The 14,547-nt window shown below is 38.5% G+C and overlaps 1 protein-coding gene across 2 annotated transcripts in view; it reads right to left on the reverse strand.

The window, feature by feature from the left end:
• The window catches only part of LOC129771845 (arginine kinase 1), an 83,703-nt gene that overhangs the window by 55,749 nt on the left and 13,407 nt on the right, over nt 1-14,547 (reverse strand). For both annotated transcript variants that reach the window (XM_055775935.1, XM_055775934.1), the window contains exon 3: nt 7,481-8,125. In XM_055775935.1, coding sequence (XP_055631910.1) covers nt 7,481-8,125 — 645 coding nt within the window. The remainder of the gene's footprint in view (nt 1-7,480; nt 8,126-14,547) is intronic.

A 14,547-nucleotide genomic window follows, 5' to 3' on the forward strand; every position in this document is an offset into this window, starting at 1 on the left:
GAAATACGCAGTCTAACATCGAAAGAAGGTGGTATCCAAGATACACCACATTGTTGACTTAGGACAACGAAATTATTACAATTTTTTAACTATTTGGCTGCTTCGAAGACCAAAGTCTAAGTTTGGCAGTTTTTCTTACATTAATGTTAAAAAAATGTACACAAAAACACCACTAACAAAGAACAATAAAACAAAAAAGAACAACCAATCGTTTCGGCTTGTCCGCCACGAAAAATGCAAAAGAACTTGCAAAATTATTAGTCGTAACTCAAGTAGCAATTTCCAATCTTTCTCTGGGTTCAACATGAACTGAAATCGAGAACCGTCGAAATGTGATTTTGCATGTCCGAAATGATGCTGCTTGAGCGTTAACGACTTTCGTTTTGCCATCAAACCGTGGCAGAATTTGTGAAGAAAGTGGATTCATTAGGACAACCCGAAACGCAGCAAATCACATGTGAAGCCCGAAACAGCAGAGAGCCATCAAAGCATCGTCCATTTAAGCTGAATATTAACCGAGAAATTATCAGAATATGCACTCAGCCACGAAGATTTAATATTCCGTTATTGCGATACTCGGCCCCATATTGCTATACTGTCTGGGAAAAAGCATTGCATTTGCTGATTTCTACTTGCTCCGATTGTTGAAGAGCTCTCTCACTCAGATAGGTTTCACTTCTGAACAGAGTGTAAAGAATCGTTTGATCCTTGCCTTAGAAAATGAAATGTTCATACAAAAGTTTATCCAAAGAAAGTATTTATTTCCACAAAAAGATCTAGATTATACTCCCAATGACAATCAAATATACTCTATACTTACTCTTGCGAATTGAAACAGCATAAAACAAACAATCATAAGAACGAAAAATTCATCTACAGTTTCTAGAATAATACATCACATCGATTTCAACTGCAACAGAATCATCTTTGGACCCTAAACAGAGTCTACACGCTTGCAAAAAGAACGCGGAACGGAAGGATTAAAGGTAACCTGAACGAAAAACAAACGGATGAAAGCAACAGCGAAAAATAACTGTTGATGTTTAGAAGAAGACAATGGTTTTCAATTAATTGAAATTGTCGAAACCGATGAATAATTTCGGTGTGAATGGTCCGGAATAAGAAAGACTAGCGATGACAAATCTGAAATAGGCAGTAGAAGGACCAAAGATCCGTTCGTTACGGAGGCTCGATGTTTGATTATATGCACAGTTGCAACTTTGTAGTTGAGATATATTCTGTCGAATAAAAATGAATTATTGTTATATAGTCCGCTAAAAACATTAAAAAACCGAATTTCCGCTGATTTGATGTCAAGTGTGTGTGTGTATGCCAACGATAGTAGACATGTTTGTGGTCTGTTTGCAGATCTATCAATGTCGTTAATTAATAAGTAAGTTCATATTGCGTAGGTACCCGACGAGCAGGACAATATCAACTGATAAGAACTGACGCAGTTATTGCACGTAAAAAGATACACTTGAAAAGATTTGTGCTTGCATGAACGCCTATCTTTTGACAACATTAGAACCGGCACGGGTTTATCGTTTGTATTCAGAAGTGCATCCAACAATCAACGGAGCCGGTGAGTCTAATATTAGCATCAGCAGATGCTAATTAAATACCCCACAGGGCCACCGGCAAACCGAAGCCGATGGGTCTGTGCTAACATTCTGTGCTCCCAGATTTTTCTATCTAATATTTCAGTAAGACTTTCTGTTACCTCGACTTCTCCTTTCTGTTGCCATGCCACCGGAACGCTTGAAATGTATTGTCAAATCATCGCTTACATGCGCATTTGCTCAACGGGATAATTTATCTCAATACGTAATGATAACTCAAGTAGAAGAAAGTCATACTATCTCATAACGTGACTGATCCCGACCGTTTTCAGAAATCTTATTGCCCTTTGATTTAACATTTCAATTTCGAACACCTTTAATTACGTAAAATTTGCAACGAAAATACAGAACCACCAATACTTTTGCCAATCAACAATTTCGAATTGATCCAACGATGACAAGTAAATACGCACGTACATAATGATGACGCTAAGCTGGGACTTTATCGCGGTGAAGTAACTCTTTCAAGCCGCTTGACTCAGCTATTTATAGCGTTGTTTTCTTCGCTTGCACGGTTCCTCGTCAATTCGCCGGCAACAACATTCGTTCGACAGAAAGTAGAAAGACAAAAACCTTGACAATGAGATTGTCTCAAATAGGATGTGTTGATAGAAATCTTTTTCCTAATTTCCACAAGCGCGATGGTTAACCTCTTAACCTAAAATGTTGATCCTCGCTCGTGGTTGATCGATAGGGCCAGAAATGATAGCATCATTCGAATCTTGGTGACACGGACATTTATATATCATAGGGTCTTGTTCTAAGTTGTTGGAAATTATATCGTAAACTAAAAGATTAATGGTTGGTTCTCGTTGTGTGTATTTTCCCAGATAAAACTTTTTCATTGTTTGTCCCAATAAAAATTTCATTTGTTTATGAATCTGTGGATAGATAGAATAGATTTTGAGCAACTAAAAAAGAGCTGATTTATAACAATAAAAAAAATTTTTTCTTCCAAAGTTTGATTATTTGTTTCAGAAACTATTTGGACAATTAATATACAAATTACAGTTAGCTGTTCCGTTAATTGTTAATGCAATTCATACACTATATTGGGCGATCTGACGCAGAATTATAATCGCATTATTTTCATCAAATTCGCTCGTCAGTTGTTTTCACCCATTACCTATACAATTGGGAGTGTGCGTAATTTCCGGTCACTTGAGAGTAAATTGGTTGGCGATCGGTTCAGAATCGTTTGGGAGGGGGTTCAATTTATGACCACCATTTTTGAAATCTGGTTTATGTTTCCCCATTCTGACACTCGTGAGAGCGGTACCAGTATGAAACATATAGAATATTATGAAACATAGAGAATATTATTTATTTCAATGCCAAAATACTCGAAAAGGGATATTTTAGGTGCCTAATGACCGTTGCAATTTACAGAGTCGGGTCAGGACCACCTTCCCCCATATTTCATGAAGGAAACTGAAACAAATCATTCTTTATTATTCCGAAGAAATTCTCTCACTTTACCGCTCATCAGCTGTCGTACACCTTCTTAAATGACCAGATAATTCCCCGAATTCTTTATCGAGCCAATGTCGCTGGTGACTGATCCATTTATTTTCAGCTAGATCTGGCCAAAGCGTCAATGGACCATTATGGGTACAAATCGTTTGTTGAGGCTCTCCCTTTTGTATACTACCGAATTCATGGTATTTTCCGTCACAAGAACGCTGGTTATCTCACCACAAGAAGTGGTAACTTGCCAAATCATTATTTTTTTCGCGAACATAAGCGCGAATCGTGAATCTGATTTCGCATAAGTACGTCGGTCGAGACACATTCAGCTTACGAGATCGGATTATGGCCACTTGCTGTAAAGTATTGTAGCCTTTCCAGAGGCGGATTAGCAGCGGTCAGCTTTTTTTTTGCGTCAAACCAATGTCCTGGAAATAAAGGTAATAAAGATGGTGGAATTACGAGCGACATAGCATGCTTTGCCATAACTATTTTTCACATCGTGACGTCAATATTTGCGTTTATATTTAATTTCATACAAAATCCATGTAAAAATGCTATTTTCAGTAAGTGATTTATCAATGGAAAACATGCATTTTATTGAAGTTTCCGCTGATTATAAGTATAATGTGACAGTGTGCAGTAGATATTTTTCTCATTATACAACAGACTATGAGTTCAGTGATTGCTAAGAAAAAATGTCTGAAAAAACGTGAGAACGCAAAAAAAATCGCAAAAAAAACGCGAAATTTGCGATTTCATCTAAAACAAATCAGAATAATTTTGTTATATCTTGTTTTGAAAGTTCAATAAAAAACCCTTTTATTTTGAGCCAACAACATTTTTGTTTTATCATAGATACCTCGAGATAGAGCCGATAGAAATGGATACATTTTTCTGGAAATGAGGCTAAAATAATAGTGCAAAATTTTTTAGATGGCAGATTAGGTCCATGAACGCGTTCCTTCTATCTTCATGGTAGACGTAACATGGTAGCATGGTAACGTTGTAGACAGGAAACAAAAAGTGTGATCAGGTTGACACTTCAAATGTATCATCTTTGTATTCCTGCTACATACAAAATTATTTTTTCGATGCAGAAAGATATGTCAAAAATGTATATTTTAGAAAAAAGAACCCTTATGTTTTATAAAATTAGAACTACGTGTCGAAAACGGACATCGTGCGGCACTTTGTGGACATCGGTTGCGCCCGTTCCGGTATCCACAACATCTTGGCACTATTGGACAACAATCAGAGCATTGAAAGAAAGCCCGGTTCCGGACAGCCGAGGACCCTTAGCGACATGTTGAAGAGGAAGATCGAGGAAGCGGAAGTCCCGTCCACTGGTCTCGAGGCTGCAGGCAATGACCCAGCGGCAGTGGCTGAATAAAATGGTCAAATCGAATTACCCGGCGAATCGCGACGTGATGGACGACGAGACCTATTTCACCGTGGATGGCAACGACTGACAGGGCACTTCATATTTTACTTCCCCCATAAAGGAAGTGAGCTCCGAAGTGAAGTTTATTTAACACACAAAGTTCCCCAAGAAGCTGCTGCTGTTGCTGACAATCAGCGAGAAGGGGATGTCAAAGCCGCTGTTCTTTACCTCCGGACTGGCCGTGAATGGGGAAATTTATAGTACGAAGTGCCTGCCGGAAGATGCGTCGTTAATCAAGAAATACCTTAAGGGGGAAGACGCGGTGTTCTGGCTGGATCTAGCGTCGCCCACTGCTCGAAGCGATCGTTGGAAGAGATTGAGCTGCTGAATATCGATGTGGCACGTCTCCCAGCTGCGTCCCATCGAGAATTTCTGGGCAAACCTGAAGCGTCAAATCTACTTCAACAATTTTGTCGCGAGAACTGAGAAGGATTGATGAATAAAACGAAAAAAGGACTCAAAAACATGCTTACGCTTTTTTATCACCATCCAAAAAAAAAAGTCCATTCTTTAATGCAAACGTTAAGTAGCATTCATGATAGAATTCTAGAAGAATTGTACGTGCAGTCTGAGCAAAATTGATTTTATCCCATGTTTTGTCATCCCGATTTATTACATTAAATGAGCCTAAAAATAACAGAAAATGTCATGACTCTCAAATACTGGTAAGCATTTGTATAATATATATGGTACGGCAATATAAGATAAATACAAGCGAGCGAAACAAAAGACACGTTTCAAATAATCACGCATTACTTTACCACATATGTACACGGCCCAGACCGAGATGGATATAGATCTCCTTTATGATGGAAAGTGTTTTCTAAGAGTAAAATTAGAAAACACTTTCCAACTTCAATTTGTAATGAGATGTAATATTATCACGCGTTTGCGCAACAGCATCATCTATGTGGATAGCGTGGTCGTGTAAAATAGTCTTGCATTCCAGCCGGCCTTGGTTCGATCCCCGTTGACGTCGTTTGGACTTTTATTTTGGGTGCAATCCGAAAAAGATGAAAAAAGAAATAACGACTTACAATGTTTTGTTTACTAAAGCTGAAGCTAAACTAAAGCTAAAGCTCTTGAAGAAGATCCTTTTGTGGCTTTGACCCTGGATAAATATGCAACTCCAACTAAACCAAGCCTCCTTATGCGGAACGTTATGTGTTTCTTATTATGTTTTTGTATGCATGAGAAAATTTAAATTGAGACTCTAGATGAATAGGCCAAGCTTATTTCATACGTGTACGTACTATATCAAATATGATTTGAACAAATTTGGACAAAAAAACGCATAAATCTATCCAATTTAGCTTGATATGTGCGAGTAACCACTTTGCCCCCACTAGGTGACCACTTTACCTCCAAACAAAAAAAAAGTTCGATTTTTTACCTTTTTTTTTCTAATGATGAAAAGTGTACTATTTCGAATTTTTATAGTAAAAGCCGTCTTCTATCTTGAGAACAATAAGTTGAACTATAACATTCTTCGAGAAACGGGAATTGAATCGGTTTGTGGGCGCCGGAAATGGGCATATTCCTTAGGGTGACCACTTTGCCCCCACTTCCCCTACATATAAACATTTTAAAGTGTTGGGGGACAGATGATTTGATTTCCTCATTTGACGCTACAAGACATGAAAAGACATGGTTTCTGCCGAAAATGAAATGCTTACTAGCAACGCTAGTTTGGGTGTATAATAATTGTAAATAAAAAATCATTTGTTGAATTTTCAGCTCTTATGCGAAGTTTGTATTGTTCTACGCCGTATTGTAGATGGGTGTCTATCGGCAGAGAGAACTCTAACGATGCAATTTTCCGCCAGTCGCCAAAATTGTCGCACAATTGGATCTCGAATGATGAGTTTATCGTTGATACCTTCTGAAGCCGATTTCAATGTAAATTTGTAAACTTAGGTGGAATTTGGTCAGATACACAATGAAGCGGTCAAAAAGGAACCTGCAAATAAAAGCTTGATTGGAACCCAGCGGGAATTCACAACAGAAGCAGCCTCAAGGGATTGATAGTAGCGGAGCTTCAACCAAAAAATAAATTATGTCAATAAAAGTCTGATCAAATCTAGGCAAAAGCGAGCAAAATTCCAGGATACAAATCTTTTACGCTAGAACAATATTAGCGCGTCGACGAAATAGGGAATAGATAGAACAGTTATAGTATTAGGAAAAAAAATAACATACAAAACGGCTTATAGTTTACGATGAACCGAGAGCTACAATTGCGAGCACACTGCAAACCCTTATCGAGAACGCTCGCAGTGGAGCAAAACTCTTTCAAATTCCGCTGTTTTCCGCTTTTTATTGAATATGACAATTCCCAAAAAAAAATGTCATGAGAATTTCGATATTCTGAAAGACATATGTTGAAATTCATGTATAATCCAAGATGTGCATAGCGAATTAAACGAATTGCTCGACATCTGCATATTCAGTGCCAGTCGAAAATTGACTAGGATGCATATTCATAAATCTAAACTCAGTGTTCTGTGGCACCGCCGGGAATGTAAGCAAAAGCCACATGTGCAACAGTCTCTAGAGTGTCTTCCTAAGTGTGTCTTTCGTTGTTGGGACAAAAATAGCTTTAATTATGGCAAAAACAACACCGAAGAAACGAGCACATTTGTCAACTCACTTCGTGCAGATCAAATAAAAAACGTGTGGCTGCTTTTCAAGCGCGATCCCCGCATTACTGCGTATATCGAGACCAACAAAACGTAATCCGGAACGTAATGAAAGTAGATTACGTATAGAAAATTACAAATTCTGTTGATAAACAAACATGAAAAAATATCATTTTACTTAATCAATCCAGATTTTTCTAACTAATAAATTAGTTTTATTCCTAATTCTAATAATTCCTAAGCTGGCGGTGTTCATCACGCCATCCAAATAAACTATCAATTCAGCGATTCAGTTCACAATAGCTTACCTTGGTGTGGGTCGAGCAGCACCAGCGCTACCTTCCGCTTTAAGGAAGTCAAGGGTCGAATTCTTGACGTTCGTAGCTTTAGGTTTTTGTTTTTCAACAATGATAAAACTGTCTTCGTTGTTAGTGGGCAATTCTACAATCTTGGAAAAGCTTTGAGGCTGCGGTAATGGTTGCCCGATTGGTTTCGGTGGCTGAACACGCGAATCCAACGCTACAGGTTCTGACAATTTATTCTTTCCATGACCGTTCACTGATAAATCTTGAACTTTGGTAGAGATGGGATCCACGGCTGCCATTCCAGGAAGTACATCGCGTTTCGGCTGTATGTTAGGCTTAACACTATCAGGCTTAACAGCTGGTAATACAATTTCCTCCTTCGGTTTTGCCGGTTCGATCACGGAAGGACTAACTGTGGGAACGACTGGAGCAGGTTTCACCGGCGATTCAGTGGGTTTTATAGGCTCTAGGGAAACTTTTGGTGGCGAAATGTTGGCAACTGGAGAAACAGGTGTCGCTACTGATGAATCGACGGGTTCTTTTTCGGGTTGCTGTTCCGGCTGTTGTGGTTCGATTGCAGGTGTTTGATTGACGGAATCATCTCCGTAGAAAAACAAAAATATTCTGTTTACAAAATTAAAGCGTTTTCTGAAATAAAAAATAAAAATAAAAATGGAATAAATAGAAAAATAAATTCAATGAATACAAATAATACGGAAAGAATTTTTGCAAATTCATAGTAATAAGAGGTTAGCGAAGCTAGTAGAAGCATACTTTAATAATAATACTGAAAAGAAACATTAAAATGTACTAAAATATAAAAAAATATATATATATGCTTTAACCACTTCTTCTCTTTCGATGTTTTTTTTCTATGTGGTCTTCCAAACAAAAATATGAAGACGCTGAGTTGGAAGATTGTTCGTTGGAGATTACCGTCAAACATAGTTGGAATTGGCAGCAAAATTGATTGACGATCCACCATTGTTTAAGAACAATGAGAATAGTTCACAAAGCTTGTAACTAGATTCGCCATGTATTGAACCGTCAAACTACCATCAGATCACTCGTCGAATCGACGATTGCAAACCAAACCTTTAAGCGAATAACTATATTTATTCGATTATCCGGAATAACAATTATCGAATTTCTCGACATTCTCGTCCAATCACAACGGCATTGAGATTTGATTCAGAATGAATAGATTCCGGGTTCACTGTTCACATTTTATAGCAGCAGTATCGTATCTGATTATTTTTTTTTTTGACTACAAGTTGTTTGGAAAACCTATATTTTTCGACGATAGAAAAGACGTGCTCGAAAGTTGTACAACAAGTTTTCAACGAAGTACGAAGGATGCATGCTGATGGATGACGAATCGTACGTGAAGATTGATTTTGGACAACTTCCAGTCCTGAAATCCTATGAGACTACTGCCAGAGGAGATGTCCCCAGCAACCTCAAGTTCGCTTTCGCTGATGAATTTGCCAGGAAATTTTTGATTTGGCAAGAAACTTGCAACTGTGGACAGAAAACCAAGGTTTTTGTCACAAACAAGACAATGGACTCAAAAATCCATAGGGAAGGGTGCCTACAGAAACGTTTCTTTCCGTATATTAAGGCTCACAACATCCCGGTGAAGTTTTAGCCAGATTAGGCAAGCTGCCACTAAAGTCAAGAGGTGCTCCAGTGGTACCGTGACAATGAGGTCGATTACATTGAAAAATACCCCAATTTCGCTCAATCAAATTATATTGGAAAGGGTACCAAAGTGACTCGGGATACTGCAGACATGAAGAGATCGTGGAATAAAATGGCCACTGAGGTTGACCAACCTCAAATGGAGAGTTTATGATGAAGAATATTTTTTTCAATATTTTTTTATGAAAATAACAATAAATTATCTGCATTTTGATATAACAACCATTAACAAATCGGGATTCTAAATGAATCAAGCTTCAATCCGTGCTGCGAAGGCCGCTATGGAATTAAAGTAAAACTGAAGAACCAAAAGTGTTTAGCGTCACTCCTCAAAAATTCAGCGGAACGACTTTATTGAAGGTGCCTCAGTGCTGTCCGTGATTAGCTTCGATGGCACGAGAAATTGAAGTCGCTTCTGATCTGTCGACTGAATCGATCTTTCTATGGTCTCAAGCAAGCGTCGAAGGCATGGAACGATCGTATCCATCGTTTTATTACACAGCGTGGATTCCAGAGATCGAATAGTGTTAAGAGTGGCGAACAAAATAAAGTTTAGCTGGGGTTAAATATTTTAGTCAGTTCAAAAGCTGTCCGACAGAGGAACATTGGAAGTATCTTAAGCGTGTTCTACGGTATGTTCGAGGCTCAATGGATGTTGGACTGGAATACAAGGCGGATGACAGTGCACACCTGCTTGTAGCGTATGGTGATGCCGATTGGGCAAACAACATTGTTGATCGGCAATCTGTTTCGAGATATTTGTTCAATGTCTGCGGATATACTACGACATGGGTGACAAGAAAACAACGAACTGTATCGTTGTCGTCCACTGAGGCTGAGTTAGTAGCGCTTTGTGATGCAGCTTACGATGGAATTTGGATCGTGTAACTTCTTAAAGAGTTGGGTTTTGATTTTAAGACTTCTGTACCGTATTTCGAAGATGATCAATATGATTGAAAAGCCAAGGGATCGTAGCAAATTGAAACATGTAGATATCAAGCGTAGTTTTATGAAGGACTTGATGCAAGAAGAATGCATCAAATTACAGTATGTGCCATCAGAGAAGCAGGAAGACATCTGCTGCTGACTAAGGGACTTTCTTCGGGACCATTCATGCGTCAACGAGCAGCACTCCATTTTCCCCACTGAAGCCTTTGGAAAAAATAACCAGGAGGCTGCCCACGGGTGACGTGGTGGTCCTACTCAGAGATGCCGGAAATAAGTTGGATTCGGCTTTTTCTTGATTGTTATTGTACCAAACGGATAAAATTAGTACTCGGTAGTAATTGGTAAACGGTTAGGCAAAATGACGAGTGTGTGTGTGCTCATGAAATATAATTGAAACAGAAACTAACCCGTTCTCGACAACCTTGGAATTGAAAATGATTGATTCTCAAAAGCACAAATTACGCAACAATTTATTAATGAAAAAACAACCCTAAACATGTCGACCAAGGTGAGTTTTCAAAAAAAAAACCTCATCCGTGCGGAGACAGCTGTTCCTTGCTCGTATTACCACAGATGTTCGTTCAGCCACGCCGGAAAAAAGAAAGCTATTCTCGTACACTCAACGACAATGTAGGAGAGCGCACCAATATAGAATTCAATCCTCAATGGTTAGAAAGACGAAAAAACGTCAATCTGAACAGATTGGGATGAATTTGCGGCGGCGTACACCCATGCGTGTGTCAAGCCAAAACAAAAAGAGATGAAACGGACAAACGACATACAAAATACTATAACCTTGAGCACGGTCAAGTTTTCTCTCTGGCGTGTGAAAAAAAATATATAACATAAACTGTACGTAAACAGCTCTCGTTTTGATAATGCAACTCAGGCATAGATACCGATTAGTTAGCGTTTTGTTTAGACATCAGAAAAAAGTTGTCAACGTATGCAATATATATCGTTACCAAAATATAATTTTCTTGTTCCTAATCCTAATCAGAAATAGTATGATTTTTAAAACACCTAAAAACTTATAACTGGAGGTATAACAAACACTCATCTCATGAAGAACCACTACGTGCTGGGTAAATTTTCATAATTCGACAGTATTTTACATTGTATTAACTAGATATTACATTAAACTCTCCTGTAACACGCTATTATTAAAATAAGAATCCCAATACATGATTTATTTTTTTACTTTCTATGCGATTGATGCGTGCACGCAAAAAAATCGCGTGAAAAAAAACAGATTTCGAGCAAATTGGTAAAAAAGATTGCCCACACTCGCACACGCTCTCGCGTAAAATAAAATCACACAAAAAAAATCGCGTAAAAAAAGAGCCCAGTGTATTGCTCCATCCTAGTCCTAAATCCTAATCCTGTCAAATCAATCTAGTGTTAGATTTAGTTATTATTAAATTGTTTGTTTTCATTGAATACAAAATAAGTTTTATTTTAAGGTAAAATTTGACTCTGTAAACGTTAGATAACAAGTAATTTGAGTAGTTGTTTTTGTAATTGAGATTAGTAAAAATTTTGACGTAGGATTACGTCTTTCGGGAACATATTGGGGTGCAAATTGAAAATCTAAAATCGAGCACATCGTGAAAATTGTCCAGTTTCAAACGTTTATTGCTCAGTCATTACATGATGGATTGATGAAATTTTTGCGTCAATCGATTTCGGCACTCCATAACATTTTTTATATTGAAGAAAATAATATATGTCATGAAAATAACTATCGATCAATTGAAAAATCTCAACTCCTATCCTAACGGAAATACCCACTTCTGTTTGGTCGAAATTGACGACACATGCGGCGGGTCCCTAACAGAGACATCAAAACCAAGCTGCCTGGGGGAAATCGGCATTGCAAATACATAAAAGTAGGGAGAGCTTTTGTTCCCACCGAAATGTATTCCCTAACAGAGACATCTAAACCAAGCTGCCGGGGGGAAATCGGCATTGCAAATACATAAAAGTAGGAGGAGCTTTTGTTCCCACCGAAATGTATTCTCTAACAGAGGCATCAAAACCAAGCTCGGCATTGCAAATACATGAAAGTAGGGGGAGCTTTTGTTCCCATCGAAATGTGTTCCCTAACAGAGACATTAAAACCAAATTATTATCAAATAGTTTAATGATGTAATTCTTCAAACATATCCAAAATCAACAGATAGCCTAACGGAATCCTACGTCAACTTTGCGGTCGTGTCTCGGACACAACCCTCCTGTGACTTTTTTTGGGAAAAAAAGAATCCCATATAACACAGAATTTTTAGCGCACAAAACGTTCTCCAGATATCAAGTTTTCATCGATAATCGTGGTTGACGAACTCTAAAAATTGCTTTTTTTTGTACAACAGTAAGATTGCCATAATTGTGCCATTCGGTGTAGAATATCAATGTAACTGAAAAAGAATCAATTCAATAGCAGTCAGAAACATGATCAAAAGTCGATTCTGCATGTTTGAAGTTCTGCATGAGCGCTGGTGAGGAGAATTAGATTCTATATGACAGGCGGCGATATGTGAAACTTTATCAACCAGTAACATCAACGACGAAGCCAAAAATCTATGGCGCCAACGTATTGCTCCATATTTTTTAGGATCAGAAGGATGTCATCCAACATGATTTGAAGGAACCGAGACGAAAAATCACGGGGAGTTCTATCATCGTTTCATCCTTATTACCGATTCCAGCAATAAATGAAAAATAACGAGACATGATTTTCGTTATACCTTTATTTGAAAATGGTGGATGGGAAGTCAAAATTTGAATTGATTTATTTCTATCCTCAAAAGAAGAACAGTTCAATTGGCAGAGAATCTTATAAACTATCAAAAATGGAAAAATGATGAAAAGCTATTGACAATGCATGAACTACTTTCCTGTTTGGTTTTGAGACCAGAAACCGGCTGACGGAGGTAGCTGATCCCAGTCCATTGTGTGAGTGCTCACAAGATTAATAATAGGAAATGTCCAAAATGTTCGGAATTTATTTTGATTCGCAAAAGCTTCTTAATTTAACCAACTTGAACGCCAAAGAATTCACCGGACGAAATTTTCCATCTTTCAACCAACGGCATCAGGTTCCAGTGCTGCCATCGCTTCCATTAAACAATCGTATGACTGCTGTTTCAAATGAACGAGCTGTCAACTCCGACAAATTCGAGGAGACCTAGGTTTGCAGCAGTCGATCTTCTCCCTTCCGGAGTTTTCCAGGCAAAATTGCGATTACCCCTCAACGAGCAACGATACGGATGCTTCGTTAACAGCTTTTCACACAGTTTACAAATCAGTTGTGAGCGAAAAATGCCGTCATAACTGGGACGCATCTCAATCGGATATCAATGATATCATATGTCTGTGCCTCAGAAACGCCGATGTCAAAGTTTAATGATGTTTTGTTACGCCACAATCATTCAAATAATTTGTGAAGCCTAAGATTGTCTTTTCTATGTTTTTATCTTTAGTGTATAAGTCCATTTTGTTTAGTTAAAACTGGTTCTGTAAATTGTCCTTAAATGTATTTTTTATGTCATAATAAATGTACACCAATCTAACTCTTACCATAAAAACTACGCGGCTACTCAGCGAAGCTGACTCGACAGCGGCTTGAGTTGGGCGGCAACCGAAGACGGAATCAAAACGATATCATACTAGCGGAGAAATTCGAGGCTGACTGTTATAATATTCTGACGCCGGAAACCACAATCAACATTTCCAATTCGGGAGTCCGTTCCACCCTAGACATATTTCTGACCAACATGGACATTTCCGAAGTCTCTGCCGTGTTCGAGGAATTGTTGGCTGACCAATACTCTCTGGTGTTGTATCTGGTTGCCTCTACCGGAACGATCATCAGTTAGCTGAGGCGAAATTATCAGCAAGCCAACTAAGCTCCAATTCCAGCGGATCGTCGACCACAATATCAATATATATCTTCCTCTGGACTCCACGGTAGGCATACACCAGGTGTTGGATTCCCTCCAGCAAGCGATGACTTCCATCCGTAACAGAGTAGTCCCGCTTCAGCAAATCCCACTACCTGACTACCTTTCTCGATATTGATTTTATTTACAAAGTAAACGTGATGAAGATCTAATCTCAATTAGATATAGAACTAATTAAGATTAGATCTTCATCGCGTTTCCTTGCTCCACCTGGTCCAACCACCTTGTACTCCATATTAATAACAACACCGAAAATCTTACAAGGTTGAGAAAGAGAAAAAAAGAGAGAAGAGAAGAATACAGAAAGAGAGTGAGAAGAGAGAGATTGCCCCCGTCGCAGTACATTGACAGGTCTTTGGGTACGTTCATTGCTCGTCTAGGCTTAGGTCCTAGGTACTAAACTCAGATGCTACACTTGATCCGGCTGAAGTTCGGTTTCCGGAAAGGCAGGTACACTGTTGA

The sequence above is a fragment of the Toxorhynchites rutilus genome, chromosome 2 (assembly GCF_029784135.1).
Source record: "Toxorhynchites rutilus septentrionalis strain SRP chromosome 2, ASM2978413v1, whole genome shotgun sequence".
Taxonomy (NCBI): Eukaryota; Metazoa; Arthropoda; class Insecta; order Diptera; family Culicidae; genus Toxorhynchites; species Toxorhynchites rutilus.